Raw genomic sequence first — 19,104 nt, 5'->3', positions numbered from 1 at the left:
CGTGGTACCTATTCTGCACCAGCAGAATAGATCACATTAGATCATTAGATCACCAGCACATTAGATCAGGTAGATGTGGAAAATTGAATCAACTAAGCACAATTTAGAGATGCAAAGGAACAAGTAATAGGTTTATTCCATGCTGAAAAAAAGAAGAAAGAGAACACAACGTTTCGGCCGTGGAGCCTTCTTCAGGTGTGTCATCTCTCACAATTTAGAGATGACAATAGAATTTAGTACATTAGTTTCAACATCTACTTTTTCATGACTCAATAGTCAGGACCTCAGTTTAAGGTCTAAAGGACAAGCTCTTCCAGTCTCAAACATCTGTGATAGCGATTGGTAGACAAGGAAACAGGATGTGAATCTGACCACCTACAGCACTATAAAATAAGGTTGGGTGTTTTTGTGGTCCTTGTTAAAATCCAGCAAAGTGGACCTATCAGCTCTGAGTTACAAAGGTGGAACTGCTCACCAGAAAACCTTTGAATCTGTACGGAGACCCACGACGGCACGTTGGTGAGCACCGATCTCTAAAAAGATTGGTGCATGAGCTGGAGAGTTAAATTGAATGATGTGGCACAAACCTATGATTTGCCAGAGAAAGAATGAAAGACAAAGACCCAGGCCGTAGGAGCGAGCGTCCTTGGGTGTCAAACCATTGGCCGCAGAAGGTCAGAGGTCAGGGTAGAGAAGCTGGAAGATTACAACAAGGGCCTTGTTGAATTATCTACATTACAAAACTGTGCTTTAGCAGGAGTTTGGGTAAACACGTTATGTAAGCCGCAGAAAGCTTGTGTTCTGTAGCTGTTGTGTGGAGGCAGTCATCTCTCCGAGAGACCCTGGGGGTGGGAGCCAGATCAACCACATCTACGGCAGCTGCGGCGAATACAGACGAAGATTTTCCACATCCTCATGAAAGAGTTACCTTCCTCATAGTTACTCTTGTCCTGCAGACTCCACTTGTCTAACTCGGCTCTCAAGTCTGTCCCCCGGGCCCGTCTACACTCTATGGGTGACAGGGCCTTCTCCCGCTCTGGAACTCCATCCCTAAGGATATCAGAGAGTCACCTTGCTTGGGGTCTTTTAAATCTAGACTCAAGCCCTTGTTTTTAAAAAGGGTTTTTACTTAACTGGTTGTGTGTGCCCCCTTGCTTTCCTACTGTATTCCATTCCCCCCTTCCACTATCTCCTCTCCAACTGTATTGTTTTGTTGGTGGTTCTGTGAAGAACTGGGAGAAGACACTTTTAAAAGTGTCTATGTAAAAACAGTTTATTTAACTTGTATGCTCCAATCAGCGTGCTGCTGCTCTATGTTAGTGCTCTGTCAACGTCTCTTTCTCCCCATGCTCGCGGATATTTCCTTCGGGCACTTTCCGGGAACTCAAAAAGAAAATCCCAACAGAGGTCAAATCCAGTGATGACCTATTAGTTAAGCTTGCGGGAAACATGTGTGGAGTTACAGCTACAGGCCACAGGACTGTGAAATGAGAACATTTAGCAAAAGTGGAAATCGCATCTGAGACCATTGCTGTATGCGCAGCTAGCTGTAAAGACTGTTTCTAGGTGTTTCCATGAAAAAAAAACGTTTCTATTTTAAAAGCGAGACGTTCTCTAAACCTGCGTCGACGAACGTAGTTGCTAAGCGACCACTGATTTTTTTTCATTAAATAGCAAGTTATTTCCAAACATTCTACCTAAAGTTATTATTAGACCTAGATTCGATTACTTTGTTGAGTTGGTGCTTTAACCCAGGGCGGGTTGCTTTCCAAGCAGCCGATGAGCTGGTCAAGTTTTTTTGAGTGGTGCAAACTAATTTAATGATCAGACTTTATAAAATTACAAGAAAAGCCATATAAATATAATTACGATTCTAGAGTGTACTGTAAGTACGTTGTACATTAACTGAAGAAAAGTGAAAATAACAAAACACGTCTATGGTAAGATATTCACACAGTGCTGTACCGTCTGAAAGAGGTGTTTGATGATCCGATAGCAGAGCCAACCTCGTGCTGGCGCCCAAATACTGTTGGTGAAACCCAGTCATTAAATACTGCGTTTTTTAATGCAATAAAATTGTTAAATCTGATTTAATGCTCAGCACAATTATTGGACGTACCGTATCGTGTTGCATTGTTTTGCAACAACCGAGTCTATTAAATCGTTTATCACAAATTCGGTAGTTTTGTTTAAGGGTATGAACGTCCATATAACCCCTTAAATTTATGAGCAATGGATGACGTGATCGTACACACTGTATGCGACATAAGACGAAATAAGACCAGTCTTTGCATTTATATTGCTTTTAGACAGGATATCTTTAATACGAAATCTCCTTTTAACGCTCCAGACGGATTAGCGCAGTTTAGTAATACTCCAAGACATGTTTACCTGAAACAATATTAGCTAGTCCAAGATAAGTGGTAATAGAGGTCTGTGAAATCACTGCTTGTGATTGAGCAAAGAGCCATAAGACGGTTTTCCAGTAAAAGTATAGTCCTATTGCAGTTATACGGTCAGCTAAAGTCTCAAGTTCTATATTTTCGTGTAAAATACCTTACTGTCTTAAATTTCAAGATCCAAATTAAAAAAAAGCTTCGACGGATGTGTATAACTTGAAAAATATGACATTTCCACAAAAGTTTACATCATGTTTAGGAAAAGCGCCCCTTCGCACACACACAACACAGTACTGCAGACGTCATCGGTCTTGGTGCAGCTTTTTGCGCATGACGTTACGCTTCTCTGTGTAGTTGGGTATTTCGTCACGGGTTGGTGTGGGAGTTGGGAGCTCTCTCGAGCTGTGTGTGTTACTGTTTAATTTTCTGGTTCGGTTCGATTTCCGTTTACTTTCAAAGCCAGCGCGCCGCCGGGACGACACGCGTTGAGTACTGGAGGAAAAAACAGAAAAATAAAACTCGCCGGGTCGGACTTTCCTGCGGCTTTTCTTCCCCCACCTCCTTGTAAATCCACCGGTGCTCTGAGGAGAAATGAGCGTGGAGGCGTACGGGCCGAGCTCACAGACTCTAACCTTCCTGGACACGGAGGAAGCCGAGCTGCTGGGAGCCGATACCCAGGGCTCGGAGTTCGAGTTTACCGACTTCACGCTGCCCAGCCAGACCCAAACGCAAGGACAGACCCAGAGTCAGCTGGACAACCAGGTTCGTCTGCCCGTCACACAATTACAGCTCACATTGTTTTGCAGAGCAGACCTCCGGCGTGCTGTTACAAAGCTAACCCAGCTGAGGTAAAGTGAAGTAGGCCCGCGTTACTTGCCGAGCCCGGGGACGTTTCCTGACTTGGGTAGCCGGCGTCGCGGAGCTGTACCGCAGCCGGGGGCTCTTGGTTCGCTCGCTGGAGGTTTCCTTTTTTTCCCGATGGGGGGGGGGGGGAGAAACCGGTGAGCTGCCACCTTCCCGTCGGAGCACGGAAAACGCGGATTTGGCGATAGTTTGGGTCGGGCCCGTAATCTTACCTGCTTCGTGTCTTCGGCGAGTGAAATTCCTCTGCTCTAGGTACTCGTGTCAGCCGGTAGCATCGCTGCAACTATCCCTACCGCAGCCCGGCAACATTTTACGAGGAAAATTGATCCCGGACTGACGTAGCGCGCAGTAAATTCAAGAAATGGACCTTGACGCCGAAAAGTTGCGTGTTAAGGTTTTTCTTTTCGTATCAACGCCGTGTCGTCTTAAGGGATAGCAACCCGGAAAAGAGGGGTTTTCGTCTGTGTGAAATCGCCACCTTGCACCTTCACGCACACGGCCAGCGTGGCGAAGTTCTTGGCCGCATTTAAAAGTTCGCCTTTTTGAACAAAAAAAAAACGTGTCGCTAAAACTTGCCGTGACGGGTTGATATGAAACTGAGAGTTTGAGAGGAGGTTACGCTAAGGGATAAAATGGTGCTGCACTCCACGGCCTGTCATTTCTACAGTTTTCTGCCCCCCCCCCAAGCGAATCTACGTTCAGAAATTAAATAGCTGGTTAATATTCGATATTAGCGAACAGGTTTGTGTCGTGTTATGTGCGATCGCGCCCTTTTTATTTCTGTGAAGGTTGTGATGTCCCTTTATTTCCTGTTGAATTGACCTGAAAGTGAAGCAAAGTGAATTCCCGCAGCTATCACTGACAGAATTAAGCTGTTTGAACTTGGGCTTTTCGGCAATTTGAATATGGTTTGTTGGGTTGGCAGCCGTTAAAGAACACCAATTAATCGCGATAAATAGCTGCTAAAAACTGAAGTATTTGTGTGGGCAGATTCGCCCGCTTTGTTATTAAACTTTCTTGTATTCCTTGTTTCACATGTTGCCTTACATGTCAGAATTTATATTGGGAATAGATTTTATTAACTGATCCCAGATTGGGAGGACCGTATATCCTATATATTTTTTTCTAAAATTCCCTTTTTAGCAACATATTGAATGCAGTGTTTAATTTATTGCACTGTATTTTATTTCTTGGACTAGTGATGTTAAGGGGATTGGGAGTGAACTTGTAATATATTTATAAAATGTGAGAAAACAGTACTATAGGAGTATTTTACTTTATGTATGATTTCTGGTTAGGTTAGGGTTGGTCACCTGAAAGCCTTATAATTCTTTTTCATTTAGTAGTCTGTACTGCTTTTCCCCAAAGTGTCATCTTAATCGCCCATTTTTAAAGTCAGATTTCAAGAAACGCTTTTCTCAAACTCATTTGTCTTATAGGTGAATGGCCCTGATGGAATTTTGCAGAATGGAGCTGTGGATGATACTGTAGCAAAACCCAGCCAGCTGCTTGCTGAACTGAATTTTGAGGAAGATGAAGAGGACACTTATTACACCAAGGACCTCCCAGTCCACGCCTGCAGGTACAGGACACTAGGGGGATTTTGACTGGGCATGCTTTGCGGTTAATGTCTGCTGGTGTCTGTGCAGTTGTTTTTTTATTTGAATATCTTCATATCATTATTTTTGAGAAATGTTAAATATGCATATTTTCTAAAATACTGTTTCTCTTGACCTCTTGTTGGGGGTGGTGGTTATGTTGGATGATTGTAATGCAACACTTATTTCCCCTCGGGGATGAGAGAGTTTGATAGCCTCTAGTGCCGTTTTTCTTCAGTACCTCCTACTGCTATGTTTGTTTTGTTGCTCCTTGGTGTGTTTTGACAGCGCATGTTGCAGTAGGTGAGAAAACAAAATGTGCTTATCTAGTTAATTTCTATTTTCAAGCTACTGTGGAATTCATGATCCAGCATGTGTGGTCTACTGCAACACCAGTAAGAAATGGTTCTGTAACGGACGTGGGAATACCTCTGGCAGGTGTGTGCAACAGTTAGAAATGAAGTAGTACATAAAAACAGCATTATTCCTCTGTTTCAGATTCCCTTTTTATGTTTCATTTTAACCTAGTAATATTTTAATGTGGAGGATAAAGTTAGATTATTGCTGTAAATTGCTGAAGAAAGTTTTATTCTTCTGATATAACACAATATACATGTTTTATGGCAGCTGAAATGAAGATGTTCATTTAATTGTGTATAACAGCTGATTGTTATAGATTGTTTTACTCAAAATACTAATCCATTATGGTGAGAACAGGATTATAAGAAGATTAAATGTAACAGTGTTCAATTACACTACCAAATCAGATTCTCTTCTTTTTGAAAGAAAGATCTTAAGCTTGCATTTTGAATCTCTTATTCTATGGGTTTGCGTAGCAGTGTCCTGAAGTACAGTTGTTTCAGTAACAGCTGCTGTGCATCTTTTCTTTTTCAGCCACATTGTGAACCACCTTGTCAGGGCAAAATGTAAAGAAGTGACTCTCCATAAGGATGGTCCTCTTGGGGAGACGGTCTTGGAGTGCTACAACTGCGGCTGTCGCAATGTCTTCCTGCTGGGCTTCATCCCTGCCAAGGCTGATTCGGTGGTTGTGCTTTTATGCAGGTGAACAATTTCAAATAACACCTGATCATTGGAAAAAATAACCCACAGTATCTTTAAGAGCTTGGTTGTGCACATAGTGTTTTGAGTAGTGTGCAGGCATATTAGGTACAGTGCATTTGGAGTTTGTTGTAGCACCAGGAAGAGAGAAATATTTCTATTTTTTAAAGTTTTTGTCCACCTTTTGAATATAATACATGTATTATAATAAACTGCATTAATTGTTACGGCTGTGATTCATCATGCCACTTTTGTGAGTGTAATTGTCATAGAACTGCTGTTGAAGTTTATACTTTTGCTGGTGTATCTGTAATGTTTCCACTCATTCTGGAGATCTATGAGAGCAGCCCTTGTACAAAGGCAATAGGAAGCACTCCACACTAGGAAATTTTGGTTTTGTGTATCACCATCCTATTTTTCAGGATTGTAATGAAGTTTAGTGATCTTAGCAAAGCAAACTTTAATATTAGTGTAATTAAACAAAGTTTTTTACCTGGTAATTCTTCACACTCTTCAATTACCTTCTGCTTTATTTACTTTAAATATTTACTCTTTGGTATACATCTTTACTTTACCAGCATATTTTAGTCTTTGTAAACACCCATTTTTGTCTTGCTAAGTGTGGAAACCAAAAAAGACTGATACTACTGACACACTACTTAAGAACAATAAAAATATTGCTTTGTAACAGTTTTGATTTATGCTTGTATAGTGTGGAATCCCTCACCAAACACTTAAGTAATTTTTTTATTAGACATTTAAAAGTAATAGTTTTCTTTTGTTGTGTTTTTTTCTTATGCAGGCAGCCCTGTGCCAGTCAGAGCAGCCTGAAGGATATTAACTGGGACAGCTCTCAGTGGCAGCCTCTTATCCAGGACCGTTGTTTCTTGTCCTGGCTGGTGAAGATTCCTTCTGAGCAGGAACAGCTGAGAGCCAGGCAGATCACCGCTCAGCAAATCAACAAACTGGAGGAGCTCTGGAAGGTGATGGCAGAATAAAATGCACTTTAGCATACAAGCAGTCTGCCTGAGACCTGATTTTAATGTACTGCTACTGGGCTTGATGATTAAACCACAAATCCCCTTTACCATTCGTAATGAACATATTTTCCATTAAGAGCAAATGAATACTCTCTGAATGCTATGATCTCATTCTTTAAGTCTTTTTCTTAATTAGTAATTTCTTGAATGGGAATATTTTCTTTTTCGGTCTCTTAGTGAACTTAGTTTTTTGTGATCTTTCCTTTCCATGGACCTAAATATGGTTTAAATTAACTGGGTTACTTAGAATATTATTCAACATTTTGTTTGTTTTCAGAAAATTTTGAAAATAATATGATCCCAGATTTCCTTGGACGTAATGGTTCTTATCTTAGTAGCTGCTTTAAAAATGTTTCCCATTTGGTTAAATTAAACATTTTTGTGGTCAATGATAGTCATCATTGAAACTACAGTATTTTTACTATTGATAATATTAATTATACAGCACACAGGATGTTATTGATAGGTTTTTGAGATTTATAGATGTTATTGTGGATCTGATATTTATCTCCAGCACTGTGTCTTGACTTGTTTTCTTAATGCTGATCTACTTCATTTTATCCAGGAAAACCCTACAGCCACTTTAGAGGACCTGGAGAAACCTGGTGTTGATGAAGAGCCTCAGCATGTCCTGCTGCGCTATGAGGACGCCTATCAATACCAGAACATTTTCGGCCCTCTTGTCAAGCTGGAAGCAGACTATGACAAGAAACTGAAAGAGTCCCAGGTGGGAGATAAGTCGCCTTTCTTAGTAGCTGATGTGTTACGTGTTGGCGTTATCTTCTCTTGGTTATGGTAATATAATCAAAGCAATGATTTCAAAGAAGAATAATGACTAATTTATACTTGTGATTTTTCTTTAACAGACCCAAGATAATATTACAGTCAGGTGGGACTTGGGCCTGAATAAAAAGCGGATTGCATATTTCACCCTTCCCAAGACTGATTCAGGTGGTATTATCATTTACTTCCGAGTCAAAAAAAAAAGGTTGTCATCCCATTTATATAACAATTAGGCAGTAACACATCCACATGCATGAAGGTCTTGTTTGTGCATAGTTCTTTACATTTATTTTTTCCCTTTTTATTTTTATTTTTTGCATGTTTTCAGTAAACAGTAGTAGACTGTTCTTGACTGCTGCTGCCCATTAGTAAATGACTGTTATTTTATTTAGACATGCGTCTGATGCAAGGCGATGAGATTTGTCTGAGATACAAAGGTGACCTGGCTCCCCTCTGGAAAGGAATTGGACATGTCATCAAAGTTCCAGACAGTATCCTTTACACGTTTCACACCGAACTGGAATTGTTAGAGTTGAAAAATAGTATTTCAAAGCAATGCATTTCTAATGTCTGTGTTCCTTAATAAGCCAATAAAAGATTATGGAGATGAAATTGCAATTGAGCTGAGAAGCAGTGTTGGTGCTCCTGTTGAAGTTCCACATAACTTCCAGGTTGACTTTGTTTGGAAATCAACCTCCTTTGACAGGTAAAGTTGTTGGTGCATGTTCAAGCGACTGTCCAGTCAGTAACTACAGCTGTTATTTAAAAAAAATGTGTCCACACATCAGATTCTATCTACAATGCAAAATGTTTTTGAACTATTAAATTTCGCTTCAGTGAGTTTTTATTGGTATAAAGAATGTTTCTCTTTTTGATGTTCGCAATTCGCAAAAAACATATATAACTTTTATGTGTGGGGATTGTAAGGCAAGCTAAAAAAATTGAATATAAAGTATTTTTAATAGAATCAAATGCAACTGTTGTGCAGAGAAATTAAGCATGATTTCCATTGTTTTGTGGCTATATAGGATGCAGAGTGCCCTGAAAACCTTTGCTGTGGATGAGACATCGGTATCTGGCTACATTTACCACAAACTGCTGGGGCATGAAGTGGAGGATGTCATCATCAAGTGTCAGCTGCCAAAACGCTTCACTGCACAGGGGCTGCCTGACCTGAACCACTCGCAGGTAATTATATTTAATTGGTTTTGCCATCAAATACAGTTATGCAGTACATATTTTGAGTATTAAGTTTTTTCTTGTTTTGACAAGGTTTATGCAGTGAAGACGGTACTGCAGCGACCACTCAGCCTTATCCAAGGGCCCCCAGGAACAGGAAAAACTGTAACCTCTGCTACCATTGTGTACCATCTCGCCAGACAGGGGAATGGGTATGTATAGGCTTTAGTAGATATTTCACATTAACAGACACAGAACTGGAAATAATTGGCGTACACTATGTTTTCAGACCTGTGTTGGTGTGTGCACCAAGTAACATAGCTGTGGATCAGCTGACGGAGAAGATTCACCAGACTGGACTTAAAGTTGTGAGGCTTTGTGCCAAAAGCCGAGAAGCTATTGATTCTCCAGTATCCTTTTTAGCTTTGCATAATCAGATCCGCAACATGGATAGGTAAGATTTCCAAAAGTATTTTTTTCCCTTAAAATTTAATTTTTTTAAAACCTTTGGTAGTGTACAGAACCTGCTACCTGATTTATTTTCCAAACGTTTGGGAGAGATGGTCATAACCAAGTTCGCCGTCAGCTCTGCTAGTCTAGCTTGTAATCCCCTGTAATATCTCTTCCTAAAAAGCTGTAAAGAAAGTAATATACCTAGATCATTGCAGCTACCTCTTGGTGAACTCCATTCCAAAGTCCATTCAGGTTGTTATCAGAGCATTATATGGTCTCTTCACTGCTAACCTGCTTTCTTTTTTGCAGTATGCCAGAGCTTCAGAAACTACAACAGCTAAAGGATGAAACTGGAGAGCTGTCATCTGCTGATGAGAAGCGCTATAGAGCTCTGAAGCGCACAGCTGAAAGGGAATTGCTGATGGTAGGACCCTTTCTCAGCTGATATTTTTTCTCTTCTATTCTGGCTCAAGAAACCTCAAATTATATTTGTCTTTCAGAATGCAGATGTGATCTGCTGCACTTGTGTCGGTGCTGGAGACCCACGTTTGGCCAAAATGCAGTTCCGCTCCATCCTGATTGATGAGAGTACCCAAGCCACTGAGCCGGAGTGTATGGTGCCTGTAGTGTTGGGTGCAAAACAGGTAACTTAATGACACAATTGTCATTGTGTACTGTTGTATTTAACGTTTTATTATCTTAGATTGGTACCCTGTGTAAATTGTTACATAGGCACTAAAAACGTACTCAGGAATAGGAATCTTGAAAGGAGGTTTCTTCTTTTCTAGCTGATACTTGTTGGTGACCACTGCCAGCTGGGCCCTGTTGTGATGTGCAAGAAAGCAGCCAAGGCGGGCCTGTCTCAATCCTTGTTTGAGCGCCTGGTAGTTCTGGGAATCCGTCCTATTCGCCTGCAAGTGCAGTACCGCATGCACCCTGCCCTCAGCGCCTTCCCATCCAACATCTTCTATGAGGGCTCTCTTCAGAATGGAGTCACAGCAGGTGAAACCCCAGAATGTGATTGCAAAAAAAAAAGACAAAAATACATCATAAGTAAACTGAGTTGTCAAGCAAAAAAAATAACTAAACAACTGATTTAATTATCTTGCAGCTGACCGTATTAAGAAGGGCTTTGATTTCCAGTGGCCACAGCCGGACAAGCCCATGTTCTTCTATGTGACTCAAGGACAGGAAGAAATTGCAAGCTCAGGAACTTCTTATTTGAACAGGTAATATAAAAATCTATAATGGCCAAGAACATCAGAAACTTTTATAGAAAAATATAGAAAGGTTTTCTATATACAATCAAGTAGAGGTTAATTCTGCATTTAAACGAATATATGCATTTCAGTCATGGAGCTTTCATCATTTGTTGCTGAGTGAGTGAGATTGGACAGAAGAAAAAGTATGAGGTGAAAAGGGGGCGTTTAGAGATTAATTTGAGAGCTGCACAACCCTTATATTTGTCTGTGACCTTTAACAGAGACTCAAAGACTATACCAGAATCAAAATTGTCCTTACATTTGGTACATATATTTTCCCAGCATCCAATGATAGACCTATCTTTTTATAAACCTCTCCGTTCACTTACAGACTGCTTCCTTTCACACTTGCTGGAGTTTTTCACCCAGATTTCCATCTTTGTTTTCCCCTTTTCACCTCTCAATGGCACCCTTTTGCACCATACTTATGCTCTCTCCCTTTCATCCCTGTGCACTGCCAAAGACGTTTCCTTTTGAGCTCACATTCTAATGTAGCTCCCCACTCATAACATCTAAATTTATATAATTATGCATTTTCAATGCTATTGTGTTAGTGTCTTATTAAATTGAATTAATGGTGATTCACCCATGGTGTTTTTGTTTTACTTTGAAATGTTAAACACTTTTTATTGCAGAACTGAAGCTGCCAATGTGGAGAAAATCACCACAAAGCTATTAAAAGCAGGAGCCAAACCTGACCAGATAGGCATTATTACACCTTATGAGGGACAGCGCTCCTACCTGGTGCAGTACATGCAGTTCAGCGGCTCTCTGCACACAAAACTTTATCAGGTACAGAAAACAAGTGTTTTAATGCTTCTAATGTTCTTGTAAATGCTTGTCAGAATCAGGAATCAAGTAGAGATTCAAAAAGGCAATAAAATGCAGGACAGATCTGTGGTTTCGCAACATCACAGGAGATTTTCTGTTTTTCCCTTTCAGGAGGTTGAGATTGCCAGTGTGGATGCTTTCCAAGGACGTGAAAAAGACTTCATCATTCTGTCTTGTGTCAGAGCCAATGAACATCAGGGAATCGGGTTTTTGAATGATCCTCGACGTCTCAATGTTGCTCTTACAAGGGCCAGGTAAGAAGTCTTATTTTCATTGTAGAACTAGAGTAAATGAGGATATGCTAACTCATTGGCTTAGTTAGATGACAAGATTTTGTCCATGAATGATTGGTGTAGTATTGCAAATAAAATTGTGCTTCTCCAGTAAACCTTTTTTTCTTTATCTGTATTCACAGGTATGGCGTGATTATTGTAGGAAACCCCAAGGCTTTGTCTAAGCAACCCCTCTGGAATCACCTTCTCAACTACTATAAGGAGCAGAAGGTTTTGGTGGAGGGACCATTGAACAACCTGCGAGAGAGCCTTATGCAGTTCAGCAAGCCTCGCAAGCTTGTCAACACCATCAATCCTGTGAGTAATCATATGGTGGGTTGTTCTGCTGTACTTTCACCATTAGGAAGTTTTTTATGCCCCTGTGAGAAACCATTCATCATCTCAGAACATCACAAAGGCCCTAAATGATAAGTCCTTTAGGGTCATATGATTTTATTTCTTTATAGTGCCATATACAGACTAGCAACAGACCCCATTCTTGCAAAAAAAGAAAAAACTAGAGTAGCAATCTCTAACATCTCAGTGAGATACCTGCAAACCCCACACAGAAAATTTATGATTTTCAGAGTTGGCTGAGTAATCCGACTTGTACCCCTGTGGCATTGTGTGCTCCAGTGTTGGAACTCATTATTGACTAGTAGCAGGAACCAGGATTGAGCATACAGTTTCTCATTTATAGTGCTCTACATGATCAAGCTCTTCAATGGCTGAGGCACTAGGGAGCCCAGTGTCGTTCTCATGTGAATTCTCATTGTAGGGGGCCCGCTTCATGAGCACTGCAATGTATGACGCCCGTGAAGCCCTCATCCCCGGATCAGTGTATGATAGAAGTAACACAGGTAAGACTCCTCTGAGGGAGCTACATCGAACTTCTGCTTATAGCACTTGCAGATTATGGGTGCAGATTTCATTAAGAAATGTTTCTTGTTCCATCCAAAATACTATAAAAATATATTTACAGCTATTTTATTATATATCTGTAAAATGCAGTTTTACAAATAGCACACTAAACTGTGACCCTTCAGCTAGTTAAACTAGTTTTTGGACACTAGGAACTAAATTTGCCCCTCGTCTGAGTAACTCTGCATTATCACTGGTGACTTATGATTTGTTATAAATTTAGTTATAGGTTTTAGTAAAGTATACATGCTATACAGATAGTTAATCCAAAACAGTAGATATCAAAACAAAATTATTTTTAACAGTATAATAAATGTTAAAAATGTACTAGTTTTTATGATCATCCCTTAATCAGTTATATGGTAGTATATATATATATGTTTTGAAAGGTAGGTGTAAGGCATAGATGAGAGCAGCTTTTTAATCAGTTAATTAGTTCAGATAGAAACCATAAAGGCAGTATTTTTGCAATTATAATGATTTCTTTTGCATTTATCTTTTCAAAGCTTGTATTTTTCCTCTTTTCAGTCACCTCTGAATCCATAGGGGATCATTTCAGATATAATAGTTTGCACATGTTAAGCAGAGTCATGTGTAATATGGTGATTCATTCCTTTGAGAGCTGTCAGGAAATGCTGTGTCATTAACAAATCCTTAGCCATCTGGTTGGCAAGCTATAGTTTCTAAACTTTAGCAATGTTTCTGCCAAACATGTCTAAAATATCTGGGAATCAAAGGAGCTAGATGTTAATAAATTCAAAGTTAGGATGAAGAAAAAAACTGAAAGCTTTGTTTCATGCAATGGTCTGCTTTTCTTTGACTGCAGGGCGTCCGTCAAACATGTACTTTCAAACACATGATCAGATTGGAATGATTGGTGCTGGGCCCAGCCATGTTGCTGCCATGAACATTCCCATCCCCTTCAACCTGGTGATGCCACCAATGCCTCCCCCTGGGTATTTAGGGCAGGCTAACGGCCCGGCAGTAGGTATGTACAGTGTCTGCCTATGACAAGTATTGTGGCGAAAATATAATGCATTTTTTTATTTTGTTGTATAAGCACCGAATCACTCCTTTAGTGATAGTTGATTTACCACTGGTTTGGAGGTGATTAAAAATAAAGCCTGGTGAAAGTAGAGAAAACCTCGAGAAACAGCCAGTGTGCCCTGCCTCTCAAGTGTGCAGTGCCTTTATGTTGGCGCATACCTCAGATGGACTCATCAGCTGTGGCGCACAGTCCTCTTGAGAAATTTTTGTCTACACAAAAAAATCAAAATCTCATTCCCAGACCATTGTTCAGTATGTTTCCTACTGAATTCCACTTGTAGCTATGAGTGGTGGACTAACTGCATGGTGCTACATCAGCCAAGTCCTGGGTGGGCAGTCCCAATGTGTCAGTATTCCAGCTAAGATGAAGTGTTTTTTCTGGGGCTCAGAAAATCAGTGAACAAAGTACATGGTTATTTTGGCTGTACAAGAGAAATGGGACAGAATACTGAAGGCAGCTTTGTTTTTTGTTTTTGTCTGGTGCAACACGTGTTGCATTGCAAACTTTGTTGCTTCCTTTGGTGGTCACATGCTCAACTAAACCATGACCTTCTCAGAAGACACCGTGTTGATAAGTGTTAATAAACGTAACGAATTTCTATGTGTTCAGTCAAATTTCAGTGGACCTGCAACAGTAGTCATTTACTGGTACTTTTATGAGTGTTGCAGTGGGGTATAAAAAGAAAGTTGCATTATGAAGACCTGCTGAACTTTTTGCATGTTTGCCAGACCCGTTGTACTTTTTGCATGTTGTCGACATGTTTTTTCAGTTTAATCCTTTATATATCAGGTAGAGGAGCCCCAAAAGGTAAACCAGGCCGTGGAGGACGCCAGAGGAATCGTGGGATGGGCAATCAGGGAAACAACCAATCTAATCTGCCCAACAGCCAGGCCAGTCAAGATGTGGTCTCCCAGCCCTTTTCACAGGGCCCCCTAACTCAGGGCTACATCTCCATGAGCCAGCCTTCTCAAATGAGCCAGCCAGGGCTTTCCCAACCTGAATTGTCCCAGGTAAACCAGCAACGACAAAACAACACTCACTCCTTTATTCAGCTATATTGTATAAAGTAATTAAGATCTGTATCCTTCTCTATTTTTCAGGACAGTTATTTGGGTGATGAATTCAAATCCCAGATTGATATGGCTCTGTCGCAGGACTCGACTTACCAGGGTGAACGTGCATACCAACATGGTGGGGTGACTGGACTGTCACAGTACTAGAGTGTAAGACTTTTTAAAAAAAAATAATCTTGTAGCCAGGATGCTTCAGCTTATTTTAATAACTAGAGGCTCAGCCCATGCTTTACAGTAATACCATCAGTATCACAACCAGTGGGATGAAGTTAACGCCTTTCTTCTGACTAAATTTGTCAAAAAGGATTTCTGCAAATTTTAATTAACTTCTCTTCTTCGGAGGGTTTACTGCTGCTACATATTACATGGAAATTTAAGTAAATAAGTAACATAAATTTAATGCAGACTGACAGTGTGATGTTTATCTTCATCGTTTACAAAGGAAGTGTATGCGTATAATCATTTTACACAACCTTACGAAATTCTCTTCTCCAGGTTGTGGGAAGAGGAGCTAGGCTTTGGATGAGCTTAGTTCGTCAGCATTTTAATCTGGGTAATAAAAAAAACAAAAAACGGATACCTGTTTTCCACTGCTACAACTGAAGCACCACTGTGTGAAAGCAACAGGAGAGAGAAAACAACCAATCACGAGAGAAAGGAGAGACGGAGACAGACGGACAGAGGGAGAGAGAGACCACTGCTAGCACACTGAGACAGACGGAAAGGCGAAGATGTGATGTATGTGGTAGCGCTGTTGCGGAAGACGAGGCCCCGGTCTCACATCGCAAACTACGTTCCTCCCCGCGCAAGAAGCCCCCAATCCCTCCCCCCCTCCCTCCCCCCAGGAATGGCAGGTTGACTGAGGGCCTTGCTCTTCTGGCAGAGAGAAAGCAAGGAGAAGGCCTCAAGCAACTTCGAAGCTCATTCCGTTGTCTCCATTACTCCATGGAGAGGGGGTTATCACTTAAAGCAGTCAAAGAAAATTTTTACCTCAGAGTTGATCTGTTCAAACTCAACATAGCTCTTAGTTCGGTGACTTTCGTGCCGACTGAGATGGTAGCAACACTTAAGCGGACAAAACATCTCATTACAACAAACAACCAAAGCAGTAAAGGAAAAAATCCTCTGGTTCAACTTTGAGTTGCAAAGTTTTCTGTTTTAAGTCTGATAAGAAGTTGTGAATTGAAATGCCTTTGAATGCATTAGAATTTCACTGGCTTTCTAAACAGGTCTTTCATGAGGTGGCTTTCTAAAGGTTGAGGAGAATTGCACTGGGTTCATTGATAAGTTTGTCTCCTTAAGATCTGAGCGGTGGACCTGAAAGATCTGTAGTCGTGAGACGATATTCTGAAGTTACTTTCTTCTTGTAGAAAAACCAGCATTGGAGAGTACTAACTTGGTGTCATTTGAAGTTGCAGCAATGGCTTATTGATCTTCTTTAATGAAGGAAAGCAGTGAATGACAGTGAAATGTGGCCTGTGTGCTACGAAAGGAGGAGGGTTTTCAATGTTTTAAATGCTCTGTATGCTTAAATCGGCTATTGTCCGACACTTGGAGAAGAGGTGTACTGAAACCAGTTGCCTTCGGCTGTAAGAGTTGCCGACTTCAAGCAACTCCTTAGAAACAGACATAAGGAATAGAGAGGAATGCTGTATATGCTGGAGTCATACAGCTTTAAGTTAAAACAGATATATGGATAACAAATGGGAAAGACAAAAGAGTAAAAAGGAAGGTGGCTGAATGGATTTAAAGTTCAGCAAGGCTATTTTTATTTTTTAACAAACATGATGCTTTAGATTTGTGCACATCTTTCATCATGTTAGAACTTTTTAGAGGAGGTAAGGTTGAAACAATTAACCAATGTCATGAAGAATCCTAAGAAAAGTCTCTTAATACTGCAAGAGCACTTGATCTCAAGAGCTCAGAAAGCATACAAGAAGTGCCATCAGCCATTTGACCCATTCGTAATTACATATGCGCTATAGTGTTGTTTTCTTTAATTGAGTCAGGTTTTACTGAAATTACAGATGGTTCCTTAGAAGTTGCTTTAACCTCCTGTATGTTTTATTTGGCTTTGGAACTCATTTCTGTTAACAGATCTCCATGGTATTGTCTCATACCCATGGATATGAAATTTGAACCTACCTGTTGACTTCTTTTCTGGCAAGGTTGAAATGTCTTGCTAAAACCTGTGGACTACATTATTAGAAATCAACATAGTATCATGAAGAGAACAAAAGCTCAAACTGTTTTAATTAAATCTCTATATCATTCTGTATGTTATCAGTTAAATTGTAGTTATACAATTTACCCTTTTAGAATAAGACAAATTTCCCAACGAGGAAGGGAGGAACAATCAATCAGTGCCTATAACTGTACTCGGACTGTTACTTTCAGGATAATTTGAAAGTGACTGTGGTATAAAAACTAAAGCACCACAGCCTCTCGCCAATGAAGTGTCCACATTTTTGAATGTAGGTAAAATGTAACTGCACCAGCTGATTCAACTGTGGTATAAACTCCAGCTGAACTTGCAGCCTGTTTTTTAAACTAAGCAATACCAGATTAAACAGAAAAGTCGCCATTTGATTTCTTTTTTGCTTAACTGGTTATCGATCTTTGAAGGACAGACAGATATGGGCCACCTTCCTTCTGTCAGAGGAGTTGCCATGATATAAAACACGGACTGGCCGAAGGGCTTTTCTTTCAGTTTTTTAATTTTTTTTTTTGGCTTTTTGGTAGTTTGTAGGCTGCAGTTTGCCTCTTTTGTAGATGTCTCCAGTAGATTTCTGTGGCTTACACCCTTGTGAACTGTGATCAAGTAATGTAACCCCCCTCGCCTTTTCACTGGTTGGAATGATTGCTTCTTGTTTGTGCTTTTATTTTTCTTTGTAGCAGCAAGTGATCCACATTTTATCTTCCATGGAAATCGATGCATTCCTTGCATTCGATTAAAGTGGGAAACATTTTTCCCTTATTTTTGTCTACGTTGTTTTAAAGCTGTCTTTAATAAACGATCATAAGTAGCTTTTGTAGTATGGGAGAATTATTCCTGACTATCTGAAGAATGGTTTCCATTGTTTACTTTGTTGACTATCCCAAGTTTTATGGTACTTGTTTTGGCAGTATACAAGAGTACAGCCACAGCATCTGCCAAACAAGTCTTGCGTCCATGAAATTAACAGCTTTAATGTAGTATAGACGCACTGACAGTTGCTAGTGGATCTTCTTAATTCATTACCCACTGAATTTTATCTTTCTAGGAATGGAGCTGAGCGCTCTGGTTTAGTTATGTTCAGAGATGACAATCATAATGTCTGCTTCATAATATAAGCCTGTTCTGTAAGAGTCCTATAAATAGGAAAGTAGAAATGCCACAGCATGTTAATTTTAGAACTGTACAATGTTCATTAGTACTGCAGGTTTTTTTTTACCCCTGCCCAGTCTATAGTGTGATCTGTGAGGCAGGACCCCTTGTAGACAAAAAAAAAAATCCAATAACTAGAATTGTCTAAAAAAAAAAAGCAATTTTCAAGTCTAAAACAGTAAATCCATGCCTTTACAGCTCTTGTCACTCATTTCAAATAAGAAATTATAGTGATTGGTAGCACTTCATTATGCTTTGCACCTTTATTTTACCATGAAGGCACAGGTGGTGGGATTAGGTGGAACAAGTGCTAAATAGGCCTTAATGTTTTCTTTTCTTGGGACCAGAGAAGGAAATTCTGCTTTGATCTCATGAAATAGTTATTTACGTTTATTTCCAAAGATACCTAGTGTGACGTTGGGAATCCATCACCAGGATAAATGGCACTCTGATAATGAAAGGTGTTGGGAGTCTTGTGGTTAAAGTCTGGCATTATGAGGGACTGACAGTAATGTGGCAGGGAATGACATTGCTTACCTGCTCAATCTATACACATGGCTCCAACTGTGTGTCATCAAACTACAGAAAAGCAGCCTCATTTGAGAAGAGCAGAGTAGCACAGTAGTTGATGTTTGGAATGGCGACATGAGATATTTGGCTTTTTATGTTTTGTTCTTTCTTTGGCAATGACCAATTTGTTGAAATCGTGTAATGTGTTTTTTTGGTGGGGCAGGGAGGTGAACTGAATGCAGCAGAAATGGGGAACTTTTGTGCTTTCATTGCTGTGGGAATTGTTTGCCTTCACTGTTTTTTTTTTTTTCTCTTGATCGGAAAGAAAATCCACCTGTAACACCTTGATCTTAGTTCTGTAAATTGATTGAAACTTCAAAAAATAAAAAAGGTTGCTTCTTTCTTTTGTTCAGAAGATGTTTACGGAACACCACTGTATTTTGTT

General features: G+C 40.1%; 1 protein-coding gene across 3 annotated transcripts; it reads left to right on the top strand.

The window, feature by feature from the left end:
* The first annotated feature begins 2,754 nt into the window (after positions 1-2,754).
* Positions 2,755-19,060, top strand: upf1 (UPF1 RNA helicase and ATPase). Of its 3 annotated transcripts, none has more exons than XM_088907349.1 (24): positions 2,755-3,161; positions 4,703-4,845; positions 5,210-5,299; positions 5,756-5,923; positions 6,723-6,903; positions 7,526-7,687; positions 7,827-7,911; positions 8,136-8,234; positions 8,341-8,449; positions 8,772-8,931; positions 9,016-9,134; positions 9,212-9,376; positions 9,685-9,799; positions 9,876-10,019; positions 10,164-10,377; positions 10,487-10,604; positions 11,273-11,429; positions 11,580-11,722; positions 11,884-12,058; positions 12,519-12,600; positions 13,488-13,649; positions 14,499-14,719; positions 14,810-14,932; positions 15,278-19,060. In XM_088907349.1, the coding sequence occupies exons 1-23, from the start codon at positions 2,991-2,993 to the stop codon at positions 14,927-14,929; spliced, it is 3,303 nt and encodes a 1,100-aa protein (XP_088763475.1). In that variant the 5' UTR covers positions 2,755-2,990; the 3' UTR covers positions 14,930-14,932; positions 15,278-19,060. The 3 variants fall into 3 exon arrangements, with proteins under 3 accessions (XP_088763475.1, XP_088763473.1, XP_088763474.1); XM_088907347.1 differs by having other exon boundaries at positions 11,884-12,073; XM_088907348.1 differs by lacking the exon at positions 15,278-19,060 and having other exon boundaries at positions 11,884-12,073; positions 14,810-15,182.
* Positions 19,061-19,104: the final 44 nt, after the last annotated feature.

Source organism: Atractosteus spatula, chromosome 28, assembly GCF_055471065.1.
Source record: "Atractosteus spatula isolate fAtrSpa1 chromosome 28, fAtrSpa1.hap1, whole genome shotgun sequence".
NCBI lineage: Eukaryota > Metazoa > Chordata > Actinopteri > Semionotiformes > Lepisosteidae > Atractosteus > Atractosteus spatula.
Note: the sequence above shows the minus strand (reverse complement) of the source record. Positions and strands in the feature narration are given on the sequence as shown.

Bases quoted from the DNA above. Each gene is read 5' to 3' on its own strand.
- upf1 (XM_088907347.1), top strand. From the start codon at position 2,991: ATGAGCGTGGAGGCGTACGGGCCGAGCTCACAGACTCTAACCTTCCTG. The intron at 8,450-8,771 runs GTAAAGTTGTTG...GTGGCTATATAG, and splicing joins AAATCAACCTCCTTTGACAG to GATGCAGAGTGCCCTGAAAA. The intron at 9,377-9,684 runs GTAAGATTTCCA...TCTTTTTTGCAG, and splicing joins CAGATCCGCAACATGGATAG to TATGCCAGAGCTTCAGAAAC.